Here is a 24,263-nt window from a genome sequence, read left to right as displayed (position 1 = left end):
ATTGGTACACTAAGAGAAAACACCATAAGTGTCCGGGGCCCAAAACTGTTCAACAGCCTCCCATCAAGCATTAGGGGAATTGCCAATAGACCCCTGGCACCTAAAGTCGGTGCCGGATCAGCCGGGCTGTGGCTCGTACGTCGGACTGCGTGCGGCCAGCAGTAACAGCCTAGTTGATCAGGCCCTGATCCATCGGGAGGCCTGGTCATGGACCGGGCCGCGGGGGCGTTGATCCCCGGAATAACCTCCAGGTAACCCATCCTTCAGAGTGAAGGCACTAGAATCCGGCTGTTTGAGGGAATCCATGGCACAGTAAAGGCCGAAAGTCTATGAGAATTAGCTAATAGAACAAAGCTTGTGTTATTGAGCCCGTGTTATTCCTTTCGATCAACATTACCTTGTTGATCAACAATAAATTGAATGCAAGTGTCGGTTAGGGTAATTACACGTGTATTTTCCTACACTAGATATTGGCAACAGTACTTGGGTTGCTAGTTAATAAAGATCGAGGTTCTCTCTCGGCAGAACACTACATTGTAGCTAGGCATCTCTTGATTTCATTGACTTCATTGTAAACGGAAACTTGCAAAATTTAGATCATGTAGACAATATTGGTCAGCTACCACTTTGCAGCAAAACACTTGTACTCTTAAGTGTGAATGGGGACGGCAAGCCATGGAGTCACTGAGGGTCGAGACGTACACCAGTCACGGAGTTGGGAAGAGTGACATTCACTAATAGCCAAGAGGCGAGCTCTATCCAGTTTGGAATTTGCACCTTCTTAGATAGGTGAAGAAGTTCTAGGATGCTCCTGTTTTGCTGTTTGTCTCCCACATGCAGGTACTAGTGGTGTAGCTGGGGTCACACTTTCCCACTGAGTTACGTACATGTTCTGGTAGAATTTGCTTCACCGGTTCATTGGATCCATTGGAGAATAAAAAGGCTAACAAGGCAATTTGAGAGGCCGTACTAATGCACTGGAAATATTGTTTGCTTCCACTGTGGCTCGTCCAGGGAAAGTTGACTGAGACTTTTCTACTGGGGACTTTAGTTCCAGCTCCTCAATGTGGTCATTCAGATCGGGAATGTTGGTTGCGTTTTCTTTTCCTGTTGAGCTTCTGAGGAGTTAGAAGAGATTCATACTCTGTATTAAAATATTGCTCTAATATATACATACATGCGCCAAGAAAATAAATCCTTAGCTAAAAAAACTAGGGTGATAAGAGAAACAAAATATTAAAATTTCTAGAGAAATGTGTGTGTGTGTGTGTGTGTGTGTGCGCGCAAGGAATTCGCGAGAGCAGGCGAAATATACACAAACACAACATATATATATATATATATATATATATATATATATATATATATATATATATATATATATATATATATATATATATATATATATATATACACTATATATGTTGTGCCTAATATGTAAAACTGGTCAGTTAGCAAGAACTCATTTAAAATTAAGTCCTTCCTAAAATTTTCTCTTATACGTTTAAAGATATATTTTTTCATTAATGTTAATGTAAAAAAAATTATTTTGCATGCATCAAAAGAACCTTAGAAAATTTACCTAACCTTATTATAACAAGCACAATTTATTTTAGCCTAGTCCAACTAAATATATTTTAGATACGTTTACAATAATTTAATACTAAACAAACACAATGAAATATATTTGTTTTCGTTAGCTTCAGAATGATTTTTGCGAAATTATTGCATACACACAAATTTTAGCTTGTTTTATATGGCAAGATGAGCGTTGCTATTTAAGCCAAGATCGTAAGTTTTACATATTCGGCTTGTCTTGCTTGTGTGTGTGTGTGTGTGTGTGTGTGTGTGTGTGTGTGTGTGTGTGTGTGTGTGTGTGTGTGTGTGTATGTATATATATATATATATATATATATATATATATATATATGTATATATATATATATATATATATATATATATATATATATATATATATATATATGTATATATATATATATATATATATATATATATATATATATATATATATATATATATATATATATTATAGGTAGTAGGTTGGTAGACAGCAACCGCCCAGGGAGGTACTACCGTCCTGCCAAGTGAGTGTAAAACGAAAGCCTGTAATTGTTTTACATGATGGTAGGATTGCTGGTGTCCTTTTTTCTGTTTCATAAACATGCAAGATTTCAGGTACTTCTTGCTGCTTCTACTTACAGTTAGGTCACACTGCACATACATGTACAAGCATATATATACACACCCCTCTGGGTTTTCTTCTGTTTTCTTTCTAGTTCTTGTTCTTGTCTATTTCCTCTTATCTCCATGGGGAAGTGGAATAGAATTCTTCCTCCGTAAGCCATGCGTGTTGTAAGAGGCGACTAAAATGCTGGGAGCAAGGGGCTAGTAACCCCTTCTCCTGTATATATTACTAAATTTAAAAGGCGAAACTTTTGTTTTTCCTTTTGGGCCACCCCACCTCAATGGGATATGGCTGGTGCGTTGAAAGAAAGAAAGAAAGAAAGAAATATATATATATATATATATATATATATATATATATATATATATATATATATATATATATTATATACGCAAGACAAGCCACGGGGGTGGAGATCTTTAGCTCAAGTACTTTCACATTTCTCAGTGTGTCATCAGGAGCTATACAAAGTTGCAAGGCAACAACTGAAGGGGTCAGTATGAGGGTTTTCCTTAGAGCAGCACAGTGCAGGTTAGACACCTGCTGCACTGCGCTACTCTGAGGAAAAACTTCCACTCACTCCTTCAGTTGTTGCCTTGCACTTTCCATGGCTCCTGATGACGCACTGAGAAGTGTGAAAGTACTTGAGCTAAAGATTTCAACCCCCTCCTTCCGTGGCTTGTTTTGTATTATTAAGATCGCCTGTCTGCGATTGTTTGCACACACACATACATCACACACACACAATCACCCAAATTCTGTATACTGTTCCTTTTTGTTAATGATATTCATCGCAGACAGCGTTTAGTACACAAAATATATAACCTGTTAATTCAACGTGAGATAATACAGTTTCCTTTCTCTTCTTAATGTCCTCTATGTTGAATGTTCAAATATGATGCTTCTAGTTATAGACAGGTAGAACCTAAGAAGACTTACCTTCTTGGGGACGTAGACGGTCAGGATGCCATCTCTTGAGAGTGCCGAGTCAATGTCCTCCTCGCGGGTGTTGTGAGGGATGTGGAAATTTCTGTGGAAGGTCCTGGTGGTGGTGTTGCCTCCCTGCGTGGTCTCCACTCGACCCTTCACCGTCAGGTGCTTGTCATCCTGAAGGACCTCGATCTCTCCAGGTACATACTCTTCTACGTCCATCACCAGCTGCAACAAAACTTACTAAATATATGTCAAGCATATGAGTATTTCCTATGTTGTGATCATCTTACCTCCTAGTCTTTTCTCAAATAATGAAAGGTTACCACACATTCATTATATTTAACGCACACCCACAAAAAAAAAAAAAAAAAAAAACACGAAAAGGTAGATAATGAATGTGAGATATTTCGTGTTAACATCAAGCACATTAATATAGGGGTAAATTTCCGCATACGTGTCACACATGTACATAACCCCCCTAAGTTAAATGCATTACAATATGTGTCTGCTAAGAACTCTTTAACACGTACGAATATAATGTCAAGCATGTGCACGCATTAAAGATTGTAAATATTGATGAATACGTTGTTATACGAGGTATGACACATAATAGTTGACATGTTCCACAGGCCACAACATTAGGAACCAGTAATAATTCTGGGCGAGACCTCTGGCCAACACCTGCTGCCCCGGTGCGCTGAACATCAAATAAATATGCGAGTTGGTCGACTGTTGGGTCACACTCTAAGAGAGGATGTAAAAACCTCGATGGAAATTAAAAACCTCACTGATTTTCTTGGGTTAATAACCCAGGAAAATAGGGAAAAACCCTCCTATTTCCAGAGGCTGGCCCAGTTCACCCTCGGGTATGTTGGTGAGGGGCTCTTGATTTAGGGAATTGGATCTGTGCTCCAGTTCCCCGAATAAAGCCTGAATGCCTTTCACATCCCCCCCGGGCGCTGTATAATCCTCCGGGTTTAGCGCTTCCCCCTTGATTATAATAATAATAATAATCACCCTCGGGTAAATGCTGGTTTATCCAAAAGATTGAGAGCAGCAAAGGATACTCAATTCGTCAGTGTAGAGCTGCGTTTACGACACTCCAGCGAGTTCAGGTAGGAATTCTGCTTCAGATTGTGTATAATGCCTTCACTTATAAAGTTATCGTGTTTGAATAAACCACCACTATTATTATATAATGAATTTTATCATGTTTAATAATTGCTGATTCTATAATATTTCGTTGTCATAAATGCAACTCCACATTGACGAATTGAATATCCTTTGCTGCTCCCAATCAGTCTTATGGTTAAACCAGCATTTACCTGAGGGTGAATTAGGCCAGCCTCTGGAAATAGGAGGGTTTTTCCCTATTTCCTGCTTCCCCATTTTCTTTGCGGTGGAATTTCCCCAACTGATAGATGCCAGATACATTTGAGATTAGAATATTTAAGTCTTTTATAATTATTCGGCATATGTGTAATAGTTGTCAAGTCACTAATATTGTGGCTGCTGTGTTATTACTAAATATTTAATGTCGATGGGCTGCTATATGCTTTTACTGCAACTGCTTTTAACACCTTGCCTTCATCTTTCTGGCACCTGGTACTGGTCTGCCTGATACCATCTCATCCTAGCTTGAGTCGCTTCTACCTGAACTTCCTACTCATTTCTGCAACACTGCAAGGTCCTGATGTGTTGATTGCAACATGAAAGGCCTAGAACTATCTTTCAACCAACTACCCTGTGATTGTTTTGCATAATAATACGGTAGAGTTATAATTGAAAGAATTAGAGGTAAGACAGAATGTAGAATTGCGGATGAGCAAGGAGGCTTCAGAGTGGGTAGGGGATGTGTAGATCAAGTGTTTACATTGAAGCATATATGTGAACAGTATTTAGATAAAGGTAGGGAAGTTTTTATTGCATTTATGGATTTAGAAAAGGCATATGATAGAGGGGATAGAGGAGCAATGTGGCAGATGTTGCAAGTTTATGGAATAGGTGGTAAGTTACTAAATGCTGTAAAGAGCTTTTATGAAGATAGTGAGGCTCAGGTTAGGGTGTGTAGAAGAGAGGGAGAATACTTCCCGGTAAAAGTAGGTCTTAGACAGGGATGTGTAATGTCACCATGGTTGTTTAATATATTTATAGATGGGGTTGTAAAAGAAGTAAATGCTAGGGTGTTCGGGAGAGGGGTGGGATTAAATTATGGGGAATCAAATTCAAAATGGGAATTGACACAGTTACTTTTTGCTGATGATACTGTGCTTATGGGAGATTCTAAAGAAAAATTGCAAAGGTTAGTGGATGAGTTTGAGAATGTGTGTAAAGGTAGAAAGTTGAAAGTGAACATAGAAAAGAGTAAGGTGATGAGGGTATCAAATGATTTAGATAAAGAAAAATTGGATATCAAATTGGGGAGGAGGAGTATGGAAGAAGTGAATGTTTTCAGATACTTGGGAGTTGACGTGTCGGCGGATGGATTTATGAAGGATGAGGTTAATCATAGAATTGATGAGGGAAAAAATGTGAGTGGTGCGTTGAGGTATATGTGGAGTAAAAAAACGTTATCTATGGAGGCAAAGAAGGGAATGTATGAAAGTATAGTGGTACCAACACTCTTATATGGATGTGAAGCTTGGGTGGTAAATGCAGCAGCGAGGAGACGGTTGGAGGCAGTGGAGATGTCCTGTCTAAGGGCAATGTGTGGTGTAAATATTATGCAGAAAATTCGGAGTGTGGAAATTAGGAGGTGTGGAGTTAATAAAAGCATTAGTCAGAGGGCAGAAGAGGGGTTGTTGAGGTGGTTTGGTCATTTAGAGAGAATGAATCAAAGTAGAATGACATGGAAAGCATATAAATCTATAGGGGAAGGAAAGAGGGGTAGGGGTCGTCCTCGAAAGGGTTGGAAAGAGGGGGTAAAGGAGGTTTTGTGGGCGAGGGGCTTGGACTTCCAGCAAGCGTGCATGAGCGTGTTAGATAGGAGTGGATGGAGACGAATGATACTTGGGACCTGACGATCTGTTGGAGTGTGAGCAGGGTAATATTTAGTGAAGGGATTCAGGGAAACCGGTTTTCTTATAGTCGGACTCGAGTCCTGGAAATGGGAAGTACAATGCCTGCACTTTAAAGGAGGGGTTTGGGATATTGGCAGTTTGGAGGGATATGTTGTGTATCTTTATACGTATATGCTTCTAAACTGTTGTATTCTGAGCACCTCTGCAAAAGCAGTGATAATGTGTGAGTGTGGTGAAAGTATTGAATGATGAAAGTATTTTCTTTTTGGGGATTTTCTTTCTTTTTTGGGTCACCCTGCCTCGGTGGGAGACGACCAACTTGTTGAAAAAAATATATATATATATATATGTATATGTCGTGCCGAATAGGCAGAACTTGCGATCTTGGCTTAAATAGCAACGCTCATCTTGCCATATAGGACAAGTGAAAATTTGTGTATGCAATAATTTCACCAAAATCATTCTGAACCTAACAAAAAAAATATATTTCACTGGGTTTGTTTAGTATTAAATTATTGTAAACAAATCAAAAGTATATTTAGTTGGGTTAGGCTAAAATAAATTGCGCTTGTTATAATAAGGTTAGGTAAGTTTTCTAAGTTCCTTTTGGTGCAGAATTATAAATTTTTACATCAACATTAATGAAAAAAATATATCTTTAAACGTATAAGAGAAAATTTTAGAAAGGACTTAATTTTAAATGAGTTCTTGCTAATTGACCAGTTTTACATATTCGGCACGACATATATATATATATTGTGTGTGTGTGTGTGTGTGTGTGTGTGTGTGTGTGTGTGTGTGTGTGTGTGTGTGTGTGTGTGTGTGTGTGTGTGTGTGTGTGTGTGTGTGCATGCGCAAAATTCATTAATAATAATAATATACACATACACCTCTCGGTGTATAAAGACAAGTATGTTACACAATATTGAATGTGTACAGGGTTGTATTAGATGAAACCTATCTTTATGCTAAGAAGATTTGAAATAAAAATTATTTATATTAGTTGTATATATGAGAACAACTGCAAGAGAGGACAGACAATGTAGTGTGTGGGAAAGAGGATAATGAACACTATCCAGCATTATATCTTCAAGAATATAAAATTAAGGCCATAATCAGTTTTGAGCAATATAAGCATTGGCTAGCCGAGATTCGTCGTATTTAAAAAAATGTCCAGGATTTGGTGAAATTAGAAAGGATATTTGTAAAGGTAGTGATACCTGTATACTAAAACTTAAGGATGGACTTTATATCACTAGTGGCTGATCAGCTATTTGTAGTCATTAAAACTGAATGTTCACTCGCAGGATGAGTGGCGTCGCCAATAAACTCGCCTCTCAAGGCAAAAATCTTAAAATCCACAATACTGTGGGCAAGAGGGAAGCGGGCAGCCGGCAGCGGGCCAGCGGATGTGTGGGAGCCACACGTGGATAATTATAGGTGAGTGTGGCGCATTATTTGTTTACTAGTAGTGGTTGACGCTGATACTTCCCTACCACAGGTTCCCCGAAGTCTTCCCTTATCCTACACAGTCTTTCCCCATTCCTCACACACGAAGTGTTATGCGATAAGTTATCCTGAGAGATGGTAACTCCCAAGTAATAACTCCAGTTCTGCTGGAAGGAAATTTTTGAAGCTGTAGCAGCTCATGAACCTTTGATGGAATACTTGTCGATATTTTCATTGTCCTACGGAAGTCTCTAGCTCAGGCTGGCACATTTCAACAGTATATTTATAATCCATCCTGTGTATAGAATATAACAAGGAAACATAGCTTAGTAAGTAAGCTTTTGTTCCCACTATGTAACTATCATACATAATAGGGTAGCAGCACACTACTGATGTATACAATTTAATATATATATATATATATATATATATATATATATATATATATATATATATATATATATATATATATATATATATATATATATATATATACTACGATGAATCAAAGTTTATATGGGAAAAAGACAGTGATAGTCTGAAAAGATATATCAGGATGGGATTATTATACAATTCTTGTTTATTGTATATCAATTATTTCTCTATGATAATATTAAAAAATAGTTGAAGAAAGGAATCTTGAAGAATAATTGAAATACAAATATAGTCTACTTTAAGAAATAATACGAAAAATTAAATAGAAATAAACAGTTGAGTATTGGAAAAGGTCATTATTAATAGGTGGGTAGACAGCTTGTCAAGGGAATTTTTCTCTTAAGTACATATATGATTGGCATTTCTCGTCAGATTTTCTAACCAGTACTGTACACGTGACTTGTCTTAAATAACACATGTACACAACTGTTGTTTTGACTAAACACACGTACATGTACACTTGACTGTCGTCTTAGCCAAGCACACGTACATATGTACACCTGACTGTTGCCTTGCCGAAGGACAACATCTCTTCCGGATGTGCCATGATGGAGGCTTGAGGTTATCGTGGAGGAAGAGGGAGGGGGGTCGAGGGTAAGGGGAAGGTTCTGGATGATGGGGAGGAGAAGGAAGGAGGCTCTGGAGAGGGGAAGTAGGGAGGGGGGATACCTTGTGCTGGCTCTAAGCAGGTTAGCGAGTACTTTCACATTGACTATGGTGAACTATACTTGTATATTGCTGACCTGATCCTCACACTCCAGCTGCAACACAGTCTTTCCTTCCTTCATTAATGATCTTTGACTGAATTTTTTATACAATACCATCGTTTTATAAAATAGTGTATTTCATGCCAACTATTCATTATATTAAATATTGTATTTCATGCCAGTCATGTTGTTTCATCAATGTTTCTTTTACACCTTATGTACCATTTTACACAATAAATCATTCATGTATGTTTATGTACAAAAGATGTGGAATATTCAAGCAGCCTCGCGGAGAAGTCTCAATAATTCTCCTTGAGGCCATTTTATTTGATTTCCGAAGATAGGAGTTATCACATTTGCACCTAGACGCAGACTTTTCCCCATCCCCCCATACATACATATATACAGGTGTATGTGTGTGTAAACTATATATAATGTGGAAGACAAGTGTTGACCACGAGGAGAAAATGAAAGTGGACCGAGTGACTGAGCACTATAATAAAGCACACACATGCGCACCACTATTTACTCCACTTTTAATCTCCTCGTTGGTCTTTACTTATATACTTATTCGTGGAAGAATTCACAGTAAATTATCAAAGTGAAAAATAAACAGGAATACCTGACCGCTTGCATGCGCTAACACTTAGATCTTGAGAGGAACGGTCAGTCCTCTCAAGATATGTGTAAAAACCAAAGCATTCAGACACATTCCTGCTGAGATTTTAAGTGTGGTATTTTTAATACATATTCTTGTTATAATAGTTTTTACTTTGGTTCATTGTTGACCGACAACAAATCCCTGTTTTGTATTTTATCATCAGCAAGCTGGTTTTCAATTCACACACACACACACACACACACAACTATTATACTTACCTTGTATCTGTCAGCCTCCTCGGTGAAGCAGATGGTCTCACTGTCAGGTTGAAGACTCGAGTCCCGTAGTCTCCGGAATATTTTTTGGTGGAAAGGCGAGGCGGGCGGCGTGTCTGAGGGCGGCGGTGGTGGTGGCGGGCGCCGGGCGGCTCGGGCGGGCGACGCTCTGCTACCAGCCGCCGTCGCCGCACCTGAGCTATAAGTGTCCGCCAGTGGCCGCCCTGACTTAGCTGTGGCATAAGTGTTGCTGCCACCATTGCGGACTCCAGGCGCAGCAGCAGCACCATCACTGCTTGATGTGCTGGAGCGACGTGGAGATGAACTGCTTCTACTTCTACTACTGAATGTGGAGTTGTGATAGTTGTTGCTCCTAGTGGGCGACCTAGTCCCTGTCTCTCGCGTGGGCGTGCTTCTGCCCGCTGTCTCTCGCGTGGGCGTGCTTCTGCCCGCTGTCTCTCGCGTGGGCGCGCTTCTGCCTGCTGTATCACGTGTGGGCGTCCTGCCCGCTGTATCTCGTGTGGGCGTGCTTCTGCCTGCTGTGTCTTGCGTGGGCGTGCTTCTGCCCGCTGTATCTCGTGTTGGCGTGCTTCTGATCGCTGTGTCTCGCGTGGGTGTGCTTCTGGAGGAGGACCTCCCCGGTGAGTCGTGGGCGCGCCTTGGTGAGGGCGGTGGGCTAGGGTGCACGCCTACGCCCCGCCGCTGCTGCACTGGGGACTCCTGCTTGAAGCTCCAAGCTTCACGCATCTTACGTACATTGTCGGACTGTACGTGACTGAAGCCACTGTGTCTTTTTGAAGTGTCCGACTTTTGCCTAACATATGGTGGCAGGTGCGGCTCTTCTTGTGGCGTGCAGGAACGCTCACGCAGCTTGGGCGTGCGTGTGGGCGTGGAAGGCGTCGGTGAGGGAGCCTTATTTCTAGTGGTAGTTGTGACAGTTGGTGTGGTGGGCGGCGTGTGACGGGCGGGGTCGTCAGAGCGCCCACGTGAGAATAGGCCGCCCATCCTCTCGCGGCTGGAGGGGCGGCGAGGTGCGGTGGTGGGCTGGTCTTGATGTGTGAAGGTGCTGGGTGGGGGCGGCTCCTGCAGGGGCGTGGGGGCCTTGGTACCCCCCCGCCCCCTCTCCCGTGCACAACCCATGACGTCACTACTCTGTATTTCTGGACTCGTTACTATTGTGGGCTTAACTTCCTCACACTGGGCGACGTCATCATTATCGTCAACAGCCTCAATGATCAGAGAGTTGCTACCAGTGGGCGGTGTAGCAACATGTGTGGGCAGTGGGCGGCGAGGCCACTGTTCGGATGGGGGCTTGTGTTGAGGTGGGCGGGGGCGGCCCACCGACCTAGGCAGTGGTATAGAAAGGCAGCCCTCTACCACCACCTGTGATTCGTTATCACTTGTTTTAACCTCTTCCTCAGAGTCTTCGTCTTGTATCTCGACAAAGTTGGACTCAGGCGAGGCCCGAGTCTCTATGTTTGGAGCTAAATTAAATCCTGGTAGTTTAGAGGTATGCTTCACGGTTTCTCTCTTTATTCTGTTTGGTTTAACTTGGCCTAAATCATTCACAGGTGGGAGGTCATTAGTGGAGCTAGCCGATAATCTCCTCGTTTCTTCGATGACCCGTTCAGCGTGACTGATGATCTTATCGACGTCTGGATCCGAGTCTGATGGGGAGGATAAGCGTGGGCTGGGCTTTAGCTGAAACCCACCACACACACCACCACTGGCGATACCATCAAGCTTAGCGCGTGAGTCAGCACTGCTACTACTAGTGCTGGAAGAGTGTTGCGACTTGGGCAGGTCAGGACAAAGATTCAGAACACTGGAGTTGCCAGTTATGGTCTTATCTGCCAGGTGGGCAGCCTTCCTGGGCAGCCTCCACTCGTCCTCGTTGTTAACACCACCCTGGCTACCTGCACGTGACACTGTAGCACTGCTGTCCTCTTCTGTGGCTGTACTAGCCTGACTAGATGTTGTGCTGCTCTGATCATCATCCGCTATCACAAGAGTATTCACGCCTCTACCACGACGTTGAGACAGCGGCACCTCGGCAGCTGCACGAGAAGCCTGTGTGACCTCGCCAACATTACCACTCGTGCGGACAGTCTTGTTGGCCTCTACTGCTACAGGAATATAGTGCACGTCTGTAAGACTAGGTGACGATTCACTTGTAGGAGTCAAATGACTTAGAAATCTGTCCTTGAGTGCATCCACTGGACTGCTTTTCCTCAGGTTCTTCAAGAGAGATCCCTCCTGAGACACATCGAGGCTAGTGGGCCGAGGACGAGGACCAGATGAACCATTTCTTTGGAATTTTGATACTTGATGTGACAAGGCATCAGAACTGCAGGGATCAAGGATGAGGTTCATGGGTGTGTGGTGCCTTACGGCGTCGCCTGGTGCACCATCAAGCAGGACAAGACTGACCGGCCTGGTGTTATCCCTGGCTCGCGCCCCACCTCTACCTCCGCCACCACCACTACCTTGCCATGGCACCCTCTCTGTGTTTTTCGATACGCTCGACCCACTCACCTGTTGAGTTCCTTGCTTATCCGCCTCGAGACTTTGGTTTGTTTTCGGCACATGTGTGTCTTGCTGTGTGAGAATATCTCTAGTATATGTTGTACCATGAGCATTTGACCCTGGCCTTGTGGCTGACCTCTCCTCTGCATATACGGGAGGCGGGGTCGTGGGCGGCCTTCTTCCCACACCTACTGCTGTTCCTGTTTTCCCTGCCACCCAGTCGCTGCCTTCTGTGGCTACAGAAGTCTGATATTTGTCTTCCTCCTGGCTTGGAGTGCTCCTGCTGGACACCTGTTGCAGACAGAAGAGGCGAAACAAGTAGATATGAGAAGGATGAGAGTATAATTTATAACAAAGACTATGAGGTATAGTCACAATAGATGCATGATCCTCCATTGTGGCTATATTATAGTCTTATGAGTAACTGTGGCCTAGACACAACATAGGCTCTAGTCACAACGGAGAGGAGCCCATCACGCAATATATTAGTTTCGTTACACTTATATAAGAACATGCAATAAGATCACAGTAAACAGGTGATATCACAATATGCAAGACAACCACTGTGAAAAAAAATAGTGAAAGCCCAAGCGCTTTCGTGATTTCTCACATTATCAAGGGCCTAGATAATGTGAAAAATCACAAAAGCGCTTTGAATTTCACTTATTTTTTCACAGTCGTTGTTTTACTGACATAAGAACGGAGGAACACCACAATAGGCCTCCTGGCCCAAACTACCTACTACAGACAATTTCGACACAAAGCCCAGAAACCAGAAAATATCTAAGTATTTGAAGTCGAAATGCAGGAATGAACTGTTGACCCTAGCGAACATAGCTTGGTGAGCGCGTGGACAAGCACGCATACGCACATACACACACTCGAGGATCAGGTAGGATTACAAAGAAATCTGGACAGGCTGCAAGCCTGGTCCAGCAACTGGCTCCTGGATTTTAACACTACCAAGTGCACAGTCATGAAGATTGGGATGGTCAAAGAAGACCACAGACAGAGTGCTGTCTAGGGAACCAAAGACTGGAAATCTCACTCAAGGAAAAGGATCTTGGGGTAAGTGTACTGAGCACATCTCCTGAGGCGTATGTCAGCCAAATAACTGCTGCAGCATATGGACGCCTGGCAAACCTAAGAATAGGGTTTCGACACCTTAGTAAGGAATCGTTCAAAACTGTACACGGTGTACGTCAGGCACAGTTTGGAGTATGCAGCACCAGTATGGAACCCACACCTGGTCAAATACGTCAAGAAATTAGAGAAAGTGCAAAGGTTTGCAACAAGACTAGTTCCGGAGCTAAGGGGTATGTCCTACGAGGAAAGGTTAAGGGAAATCGACCTGGTGACACTGGAAGACAGGAAGGATAGGGAGGCATCATAACGACATATAAAATACTGAGAGGGATTGACAAGGTGGATAGGGACAGGATATTTCAGAGATGGGACACAGCAACAAGGGGTCACAACTGGAAGTTGAAGACTCAGACGAGTCACAAGGATGTTAGGAAGTATTCGGTCATAGAGTTGTCAGGAAGTAGAAAAATCTGGAGAGTGATGCAGTGGAGGAAACATCCATACATAGCTTTAAGAGGTACTATAAAGGTCATGAAGCAGGGAGTGGACTTAGTAGCGACCAGCGAAGAGGCGGGGCCAGGAGCTGTGAACCGACCCCTGTAACCACAAATAGCGAGTACACACATATACACACAAACACAAGCAGGGAGAGAGAGGACCTAGTAGCGTTCAGTGAAGAGGCGGGGCCAGGAGCTGAGTTTCGACCCCTGCAACCACAATCAGGTGAGTACAATTAGGCGAGTACCACCCACATTGAAAACTCATGGTTTGGGCAGCAGGATATAGTAAGTCACTCCAGAGGTAAGCTTCATACCAACACAAACATAAGTGGTAGGAGATGCCAGAGGACACAACCACAACACTACTCGGCATTCTCTTCACGGAATTCACCGTTTACCTTACAGGAAACCAAGGAAAGTAATCACTATCTTAATACATCACACGTTTGTCTGCAGTGGTCACTATTACAGCTGAATTAATCATAAATTTAACTTGCGCTCATGCTGGTTGCAAATAAAAGGTCCAGAAACACCCAGGACCGAAACGTTTTCTAATCAATATGTCCTGGTGTTTGTTCACGTGTTTTTTTTTAAAGCACCAGTCCAGACAGCTGAGTGAGGTTCACCACTCGCACTTAAAACTAATATCAGTAACTTTTCTTGTTAGATTGGTGCTAAGTGGTTGTCATGTGTGTTGGCAATGGTGTGTGTGTTAGTGGTGTAAGAGAGGTGGTGGCTCCGGTGCACACTCCAGCAGTCTCCTCACATCACTGGCATGTCACCATGACAGGGTATGGGAGGTAGCGTGGTGTAATTTTAGATTGAGTGCCTCTGGATGACACCAACCTAGCTACAGTGACACCATCACACTTAATGATACAGCTGTAATAATAATAATAATAATACAACCATCACCATCGTGTTAAATGAAATATAACGAAATGAAGATTAGCGAAGGAAATGTTAACGAAACAAGGGTACTATTTTGTGATGTGTTAAGCATACATTATTTAGTAGCCTGGTAAATAAGCATTCAGGGAGCTACAACCCTCTTATCATTGCTAAACGGAAGCCTGTTAAATTTTTTACATTCAGTGTACACTGCTAAACGGAAGCCTGTTAAATTTTTTACATTCAGTGTACACTGTACTTCCCTTGTGTATCTTATTCAAGTATCAGCCTCACATACTCTCATCCTTCTAGGGATGGGGGGGGGGGACGCCTTGATGCTAGTGCAGGGTTCATGATTCAGGGAATTAGAATATCTTCTGATTCCTGGGATCAAGCCTCATTATATCCTTTTCCCCAGGATCCTATAAAATAAATGGTATAAAATACCGACACAATGGAAATATAAACACATGCAGTATAATGTGATCCTTTATTGACTACGTTTCGCCCACACAGTGGGCTTTTTCAAGTCACAAACAGATCTGTTTGTGACTTGAAAAAGCCCACTGTGTGGGCGAAACGTAGTCAATAAAGGATCACATTATACTGCATACGTGTTTATATTTCCAGGATCCTATAAATGCTTCAAGGATCTTGCCCATATATAATAGTTCCTTTTATAGCTATTGGTCAGTCTTTGTTTTCAAAGCGGATTTTTTTTCCCCCAGTTAATGAAGGAGGCTGTTTCTTCCACTCCTTACCAGTTCTTCTCTAGGAATAATACACGCGCGGAGCTGATTCTCGACCCCTGAAACCACAATTAGGTGAGTACACACTGACACAGAAACACACGCACACACACCAATAGAACAGGCCTAGTGTCTAATCGACATGTGCCTGGGACAAAATGGTAACTAACCTGAGCCTCCCTCCTACCTGAACTCCGTAATATAAAGCAAACATTGCCTCACCTGAACCGTTGTTCGTTTCCGTTTTACACAAGTGAGAGAGACTAGAGTGTACCACATTGTGAGAGTGAGTGAGTGAGTAAGGGGAAGATTCATGTGGGGGTGAGCAAGAGTAAAGACTAGCAGCCTAGCAGGCACCACACCACTAGCTTGGTCGTCAATACTGTTTCTGCTGTTGAGACACTAGACACTCTGGCGACACCCTGGGCCCTTTCCTTGATTTAATACACTATATGCTATGGGATGTTCATTTTGTATGTATTCTGGTGAGTATATATCCCTTAATGTGGATGTATTGAGAGCAGCAGTGTATATATACTTTAAGGGATTGAAGTATCACTGGCTATTGTAGAGGTGATATATACAGCCATAATGATCGTCAAGTGGTTGATAGGCTTTAGACCTAACAAACCAGTCATCCAGTGCTAAGCAACGTTGAATGCATAATGTTCACCACTATTCAAGAATACTTTAATCCCTATTATTGTAATCAAGGGGAAGCGCTAAACCCGTAGGATTATACAGCGCCTGTGGGGGGATGTGGAAGGTATTTAGGTTTAATTCAGGGAACTGGAGCACAGATCTAATTCTCTAGATCAAGAGCCCCTCACCAGCATCAAGGAGCCTTCCTCGAGGGAACTTTAATCCTAAGATTTGTATTAAAATCATCGCGTATAAACGCATATCAATATATTGTTATTATAAAGAAGGAGCGCTAAGCTAGCTCATATATATATATATATATATATATATATATATATATATATATATATATATATATATATATATATATATATATATATATATATATATATATATATATATATATATATATATATATTATATATATATATATATATATATATATATATATATATATATATATATATATATTATATATATATATATATATATATATATATATATATATATATATATATATATATATATATATATATTATATATATATATATATATATATATATATATATATATATATATATATATATATATATATATATATATATATATATATATATATATATATATATATATATATATATATATATATATATATTATATATATATATATATATATATATATATATATATATATATATATATATATATATATATATATATATATATATATATATATATATATATATATATATATATATAATATATATATATATAATGTCGTGCCGAATAAGTAAAATTGGTCAATTAGCAAGAACTCATTTAAAATTAAGTCCTTTCTAAAATTCTCTTATACATTTAAAGATATTTTGTCATTTATGTTAATATAAAAATCAATGATTTTGTACCAAAAGAACCTTAGGAAACTTGCCTAACCTTATTATAACAAGTGCAATTTAATTTAGCCTAATCCAACTAAATATATTTTATATAGGGTTACAATAATTTAATAATAAACCCAGATTTTTTTTCATTAGGTTCAGAATATTATTATAATAAAAAAAGCGCTAAACCACAAGGGCTTAGGTTCAGAGTAATTATTGCGAAGTTATGGCATACACAAATTTTCGTTTGCCCTATTCGGCAAGAAGTGCGTTGCTATTTAAGCCAAAATCACAAGTTTTACGTATTCGGCACGACATATATATGCATCTCGATGTAGTATATACGCACCTCTGTGTATAGTATATAGTCCAGGGTTGGGGAACCTGCGGCCTTTTAAGGCATTAAGTGCAGCCTTCTGAATGATTATCCTTTATATTAACTTTTTACAAAGTAACGGACATTTAGTAAGTTTATTCAGGTATACACAAATACAGTTACATAGAATTATACATAGCAGCATATGTGTAGAGAACCTGGGATAACCCAAAAAAGTCAGACAAAGTGACTTATTTACATTGGGGTCCTTTACTTATTTCCATCATCAAAATTTCTTTAATGTGGCCTTATTAGATTACAGACAACTTTGGCGGCCTTTAACATATAAAGGTTCCTCACTCCTAGATTATATTATATATATACCTTTGGTTCCCAGGGCTGAGGCAGGACCACACTTGTACGAGTGTACTCAATCATCCCATTGTGGAACACATTCGCAGTGTGCTGCTACACTGTATGAGCCTTGGATATTTCAAAATGCAGAAATAAGGAGAGGCATGTTTTTTAAGTCATATTTCACTAAATAGCAGATATATATAATTATTTAAGAACTAGTTAGAGTATAGTGTTTCTTGTACACTGCAACTGCCTTTCCTGGTTCTCTCCTATACTGCTGTAAAATCTCTTAGTCTCCCCACAGGTCATTTCCCTCAACTCCAAGATTAGTCTTGCCGACCTATGGCCTCCGTTTTTTACGTGCTTTATCTGGTGTAGGCTGCAAGCTGGTGATGTATACTCTGATAGGTCCCTCAACCATAGTATATGAAGTTCTAAAGGACAAAAGTCTGCTTGTTGCACGCAAGTTTCTACGGTTGTTAGGTTGCCCTGATCAATCACTGCTTAACCACAGCTAGTAATTTTGACGAGTGTTGTGTTGGAGCTGAGGCCTAATGCTGCTGCACCAGTGAACCTATACATAGACTTGAACCAGGTCTTTATACTGAAGTTGAATTCATTTTTGCATCTATTATCTTCCACTCAACTCTGCCTTCTGTTATATTTCACCGGACTGTAGTTATAAAGCTAAGTCTTATTAGTCATTTACTGATTCTCAAACATTGAAGAAACACAGCTATAATATAGTTAACAATGTTCAGTTTTCCATTCCTGCTTCCTTTGTGTGTGTGTGTGTGTGTGTGTGTGTGTGTGTGTGTGTGTGTGTGTGTGTGTGTGTGTGTGTGTGTGTGTGTGTGTGTGTGTGTGTGTGTGTGTGTGTGTGTGTGTGTGTGTGTGTGTGTGTGTGTGTGTGTGTGTGTGTGTGTGTGTGTGTGTGTGTGTGTGAGGGCGGCGGACGTTAACAGTGTCCTCGTCCTCCTTCTCTTGCTGCCTTATGCAGCGAGGTGTGGGAAGCTCGTTCCACTAGAAACAAACACACACACACACACACACACAGGAGGACAGGAGGGTTAAGGGAAATATGATAACGAAATATAAAATACTGCGAGGAACTGACAAGGTGGACAAAGACAGGATGTTCCAGAGATGCGACACAGAAACAAGGGGTCACAATTGGAAGTTGAAGACTCAGATGAGTCAAGGGGATGCTAGGAAGTATTTCTTCAGTCAGAGTTGTCAGGAAGTGGAATCGTCTGAAAAGTGGCGTAGTGGAGGCAGGATCCATACATAGTTTTAAGACGAGGTTTGATAAAGCTCATGGAGCAAGGAGAGAGGACCCAGTAGCGATCAGTGAAGAGGCGGGGCCAGGAGCTATGAATCGACCCCTGCAACCACAATTAGGTGAGTACACACACACACAATGTTAGAAGCGTCCACAGGACCACTTCACTCCAACTATTTCATGGTCCAGTGGGCCACCTTCAAGCATTAATAATTCATCTTGCTGATACTTTCGGGGGCTTAACGCTCCATGGCCCGGCCCTAGACCAGGATTTGTTGCCATGTTAAGTCAGGTCATTTGTACTAGCAACACAGTCGAAGGTAAGCTCAGCAACTGTATGGAGGAACTCTTCGTCGTTTGGTGACTGTAGGCAGATTCAGTCATGCGAAATAGCCGAGAGCTGTTCATAGTGTATATTGTGTCTGGACAATATATACCTACCCATCCTGGGGTCAAATCTGACTGAATTCCATTCCACAGGTGCTGTATGAACCCTAAGGGCTTAATGGTTCCAGGGGAATGTAATAATAATAATAATAATACGTAATAATAAGAGGAAGTGTACATAGGAACCCGTCACATTATCCTTTAAGACAGAGCGATATATCAGTGTTATATTTGGAAGAGGACAGTTTTAATGATGTACTTGATAATAGAATATTTCCAGGGTGAGAAATATGGCGTCTAATGCACAAGCTGGTAACCATATTACATTAAATTAAATGTGATAATGGAAATCAGCACATGTTTATAGGCTCCAGATTAGCTGTATTATTAGCATATTAAGAAAACAAGCACTAAATCCATATGGACCATACAGTGCAGCTGTATATGTAAAGATAGGTATTAGTGCAAGTGCAAAATTAATGTCAAAGTTGGTGTAATTGGTTTGTTATAAAGTCAAAGAGTGCATGGAAGGTGGGACTTTCGGAGAGATCAGAGTGAGCACGTCAGGCGTTGGAAGTATCAGAAATGAATGCGTGCTCTTTAATAAATAGGATAATCTGTTATGATGAATCAATAGCTCAACCTGGTAGTGGTTGCAGTGAAGTGCTGGGTTTGTCTCCACATGATCCATGTGCGTCTTCTTTGTAATCGTGTGAATGTAGTTTGCCGCATTGTACAGCAGTGGAAAGATGGTAATATATAAAATGCATTTTGACGGAAAGCAATATGTGTTCTAAACCGGGCTAATGGTGTTGCCAACGACTCTGTAGTTGCTGAGAGGAGTGGAAAATAGTTGGAGAAAGGGACACCATGTTTGTAACTGGTAGATCATGATTAGCGGATCCAGCTTATCTGTGCGTGTTCATTATCCTGTCCAGGGACTCATCATAAAGCCATTTCTTTGGGACTATTAGGAATGCGACATAACTTTTGGAATACACAAAGTACATTGGGATGTGGGGAGTACTATTTCTGGATATTTATGACTCTGAAATCACGAATGAAGACGTGGATAATGTGTACGATAGCGCGATTATTGCATTCTGCTGTGGCAGTGCAGACCGACTGGTTAATATCCTTAAATTACTTGAAAAACAGCTGCGTAGCCAACTGTCTGGGATCTAGAAATGTCGGCATGAAAATGAACCTCAAGGATTTTGTAGTTCATGGAAACGAACAATATAAATCAATGGGCATCGTGGAAATCCTGCAAAGAATTAATATTTACTCTTGTATACTAGTCATTTTGGCTTTCGTAAGGGCGGCTCCACTATTGACCCCAACTCCGCTTAGATACTTATGTTCGAAATGCCTTTGCTTGTAACAACTCACTTACTGCATTTTTTTTATCCTGAAAACGCATGACACTACTTGGAGATATAATATGGCCCAAGCTAATTCCTTAGGCCTCCGAGGCAATCTGCCACTTTTCCTTAAACCTTCTTATCCAAGTCATTTCCGTGTTCGGGTTAATAATTTGCTTTTCCCCGGACTTTGCCCAAGCTGAAAGTGTCCCGCAGGGATCTGTCACCACTCTTTTCTACTTGTTATAAATGATCTAATATTTGGTCATCACTATGTAGATGACTTTGCTATAGCATGTGCAGGCGCTGACTGTCGCCTAGTAGCAGCCTCACCCCCAGAATGTTGTCACCTGTGTTTCCCATTGGCCACTGCTCATGGGTTTAAATTTTCTGGTGCTAAAACGCACCAATTACTTTGACCAGATGTTTTATTGTCTCCGATACTCCATTGTACCTGTATGGCTCCCGTACCCATGAACGTGATACGGTCAGATTTCTCGGTCTTCTGTTTGATCGCCGTCTGTACTGGAAACCTCATATTACCTCCCAGAAAACTTGCACTGGTTCTATATCCTCTGACGGTGTCGGGTTTGCAGCGGTGTTCCCGGACATTGTTGTGCGAGGTTATTTATTAAACTCGTCTAACATCTTCACAGATGAACTGTATGCAATTCTCATAGCTATTATCCGTATCGCGTCCAGGCCTACCTCATCGTTTTCTGCTGGGTACCTGGGCATATTGATGTTCAGGGCAACAAGCAGGCAGACTGCTGAGCGGTCAGCCTACAGGACCTTCCAGTTTCATATACAGGTATTCCATTCTCATTATTTTGGTTTAATCTCTAGCCACCTTTGCAACCGTTGGCAACAACGTTAGTCTGAATTGATTCATAACAAATTACACTCCAGCCGAGTTTAGGATCCTGGTTTTAGTAATGTCGTGATTGGGAGACTACGCTTTCCAGGCTTCGCATCGGGCGCACACGTCTCGCTCATGGATATCTCATGGAGAGGCGCCCAGTTTCATTTTGTGTGAATTGTGAAGTTTCAATTTCAGTTTGCCATATTCTGTTAGACTGTCCTGTCTATCAACGAACACGCAGAATTTACCTCCGACGTCGGAAGTTAGGTACGGTTCGTCATTAAACAGGACGTGTGTTTCCTGAAGCGGGTCTTAGATGATCCGCCGTTTTAGCTTTTGGTCATGTGACCGAGGCCTTCCGCTTGCTTACCGGTCCACCTCTTTAAAAAAATTTATAATTATAACCATTTATCAAAAAAAAAAAAAACGGAAGTGCAGTGCCCCAGTTGGCAACACGAGCGATAGCATACTGAAAAGGGGTTACTGCGAGCATACTGAAAAGGAGTTACTGCGAGCCTACAGTCTGGGCCTGCACAAGTGATGGCAAAATCAACAGCATATATGACCAGATACTTGTGGAAAGAACGGAGGCAATACTATTAAAAGCAATCAGGGATAAAGCGGTACTGAGTATGCAACGTTGCAATTCGCCTTCAATTTGCACAGTCATTAAAGTTATTTACTCAACACTAAAGTCTCTCTGACAGAAAATCTGAGGAAAGGTAGTAAATTTCATAGTAGACCTAGTGTTAAACTTGTTCTAGATTTAAAAAGACAGCAATGACTGAATGGCTGTCCTCGAAGACTTTCAAAATGTGTGTCGAGGCGGAGTAATAGGTCAGCGTTGAAAACTACTAAAACCAAACTGAAGACGAGAGATAATTTCGACTCTCACTCAACCGTCCTTATTGCTTAACAGTCAGTCCCCTCAAGGAAGGCTCCTTGTTGTTGGTGAGGGGCTCTTGATTTAGGGAATTGGATCTGTGCTCCAGTTCCCCGAATTAAGCCTGAATGCCTTCCACATCCCCCCCCCCCCAGGCGCTGTATAATCTTCCGGGTTTAGCGCTTCCCCCTTGATTATAATAATAATAATTAACAGTCAGTACTGACATACTACTACTGCCATAGTGCCCTAGCAACTCAGCGTTGGCAGGAACAATGGTTCTATAATAAAAAGTGTTTTTGGTCAGAGATACCTAGCTTTGGAAAAGGAAGCTGTACAGCTGTTTTCCCACTGAAGAGGTATAAGCCCTTTAGACTAAATCAGACTGAAAAGGTGTAGGGGGTAACTAATGTAGTGTTAAATTATCATTATACTTAAAAAAAGCGCTAAACCCTTACGGGCTTACACAGCCCATGAAAAACGAGAGGCAAGTGTGCTTAAGTGGATAATAAACTCAATTTCTTGGCTCAAAAATCTCACCAGCATCAAGGAACCTCCCTTGAAGGGTGTGTTAAAGCATATGAACATGGTTATCAGGTGGCCATCAGTACCACTTTGTCCCATTAGGACCAGAAACCCTTGGGGACACTTGGCAAACGTGCAACATGCTTCCTCAGTGAGCTGGGTTGTACATTCATCAACAATACTAGATACCCGAGGGCTGCCACCCTCCTGTTACAGTCTCAGTGTGGTCATCCTGATTGGGAATGCTTTTTGTATTCATGATTCCCGTCCAGCTGCTGAGGAGCTGGAGGAAATTCACAATTTATTTTAAAATACTGCTATAATGCATACATGTCTGTGCCAATTAAATATATACTTAGCTTAAAAAATGTGGTAGAAGAAACATTCAGACAGCTAAAAGAAGAAAGCTTAAGATTTTTCCTTGGAAGCTATTTTATTTATTTATTCGAGACTGTGGATCCTCATCACATGCACTTTATATATATATATATATATATATATATATATATATATATATATATATATATATATATATATATATATTGTATATATATATATAATGTACACACACACACACACACGAGTGCAACTGAGGACCCAGGATCCATAGCCTCGGAGTAGATAAAAAAGGCTGAGGGGAAATACTAAAAAAATTTCCTTGAGGCTGTTGAAATATTCTGGTCTTACCACCTTCTCTTTTATAAATGTACATATATGTATACTTTATTATGTAATATGATGGACATAATTTGAAGGATATGTTGATGGTACAAAGATGTTAGGTTATAAAATACAAAAGGCTCGATGCTAAAGGCTAGATGCACTAGAAGACAAAAAATAATGCAGATGTAATATATACAGACTTCGCAAAAGCCTTCGACAAGTGTGACCATGGCGTAATAGCGCATAAAATGCGTGCTAAAGGAATAACAGGAAAAGTTGGTAGATGGATCTATAATTTCCTCACAAACAGAACACAAAGAGTAGTAGTCAACAGAGTAAAGTCCGAGGCAGCTACGGTGAAAAGCTCTGTTCCACAAGACACAGTACTCGCTCCCATCTTGTTTCTCATCCTCATATCCGACATAGACAAGGATGTCAGTTACAGCACCGTGTCTTCCTTTGCAGATGACACCCGAATCTGCATGACAGTGTCTTCCATTGCAGACACTGCAAGGCTCCAGGCGGACATCAACCAAATCTTTCAATGGGCTGCAGAAAACAATATGAAGTTCAACGATGAGAAATTTCAATTACTCAGATATGGTAAACACGAGGAAATTAAATCTTCATCAGAGTACAAAACAAATTCTGGCCACAAAATAGAGCGAAACACCAACGTCAAAGACCTGGGAGTGATCATGTCGGAGGATCTCACCTTCAAGG

General features: G+C 41.0%; 1 protein-coding gene and 1 long non-coding RNA gene across 5 annotated transcripts in view; one reads left to right on the top strand and one right to left on the bottom strand.

Annotated features, from left to right (window-relative positions):
• LOC138855292 (uncharacterized) overlaps window positions 1-7,946 on the top strand; it is a 65,402-nt gene extending 57,456 nt beyond the window's left edge. Inside the window, exon 3 of the long non-coding RNA XR_011394505.1 lies at window positions 7,467-7,946. This is a non-coding gene — a long non-coding RNA (uncharacterized lncRNA). The remainder of the gene's footprint in view (window positions 1-7,466) is intronic.
• The window catches only part of LOC128698527 (serine/arginine repetitive matrix protein 2-like), a 55,635-nt gene that overhangs the window by 1,614 nt on the left and 29,758 nt on the right, over window positions 1-24,263 (bottom strand). For all 4 annotated transcript variants that reach the window (XM_070103915.1, XM_070103916.1, XM_070103917.1 and 1 more), the window contains exons 5-6: window positions 9,630-12,443; window positions 3,146-3,364 (exon numbers count right to left, since the gene is read on the bottom strand). In XM_070103915.1, coding sequence (XP_069960016.1) covers window positions 3,146-3,364; window positions 9,630-12,443 — 3,033 coding nt within the window. The remainder of the gene's footprint in view (window positions 1-3,145; window positions 3,365-9,629; window positions 12,444-24,263) is intronic.

Source organism: Cherax quadricarinatus, chromosome 88 (genome assembly GCF_038502225.1).
Source record: "Cherax quadricarinatus isolate ZL_2023a chromosome 88, ASM3850222v1, whole genome shotgun sequence".
In the NCBI taxonomy this organism is placed as follows: Eukaryota; Metazoa; Arthropoda; class Malacostraca; order Decapoda; family Parastacidae; genus Cherax; species Cherax quadricarinatus.
This window is presented reverse-complemented; position numbering and strand designations above follow the sequence as displayed.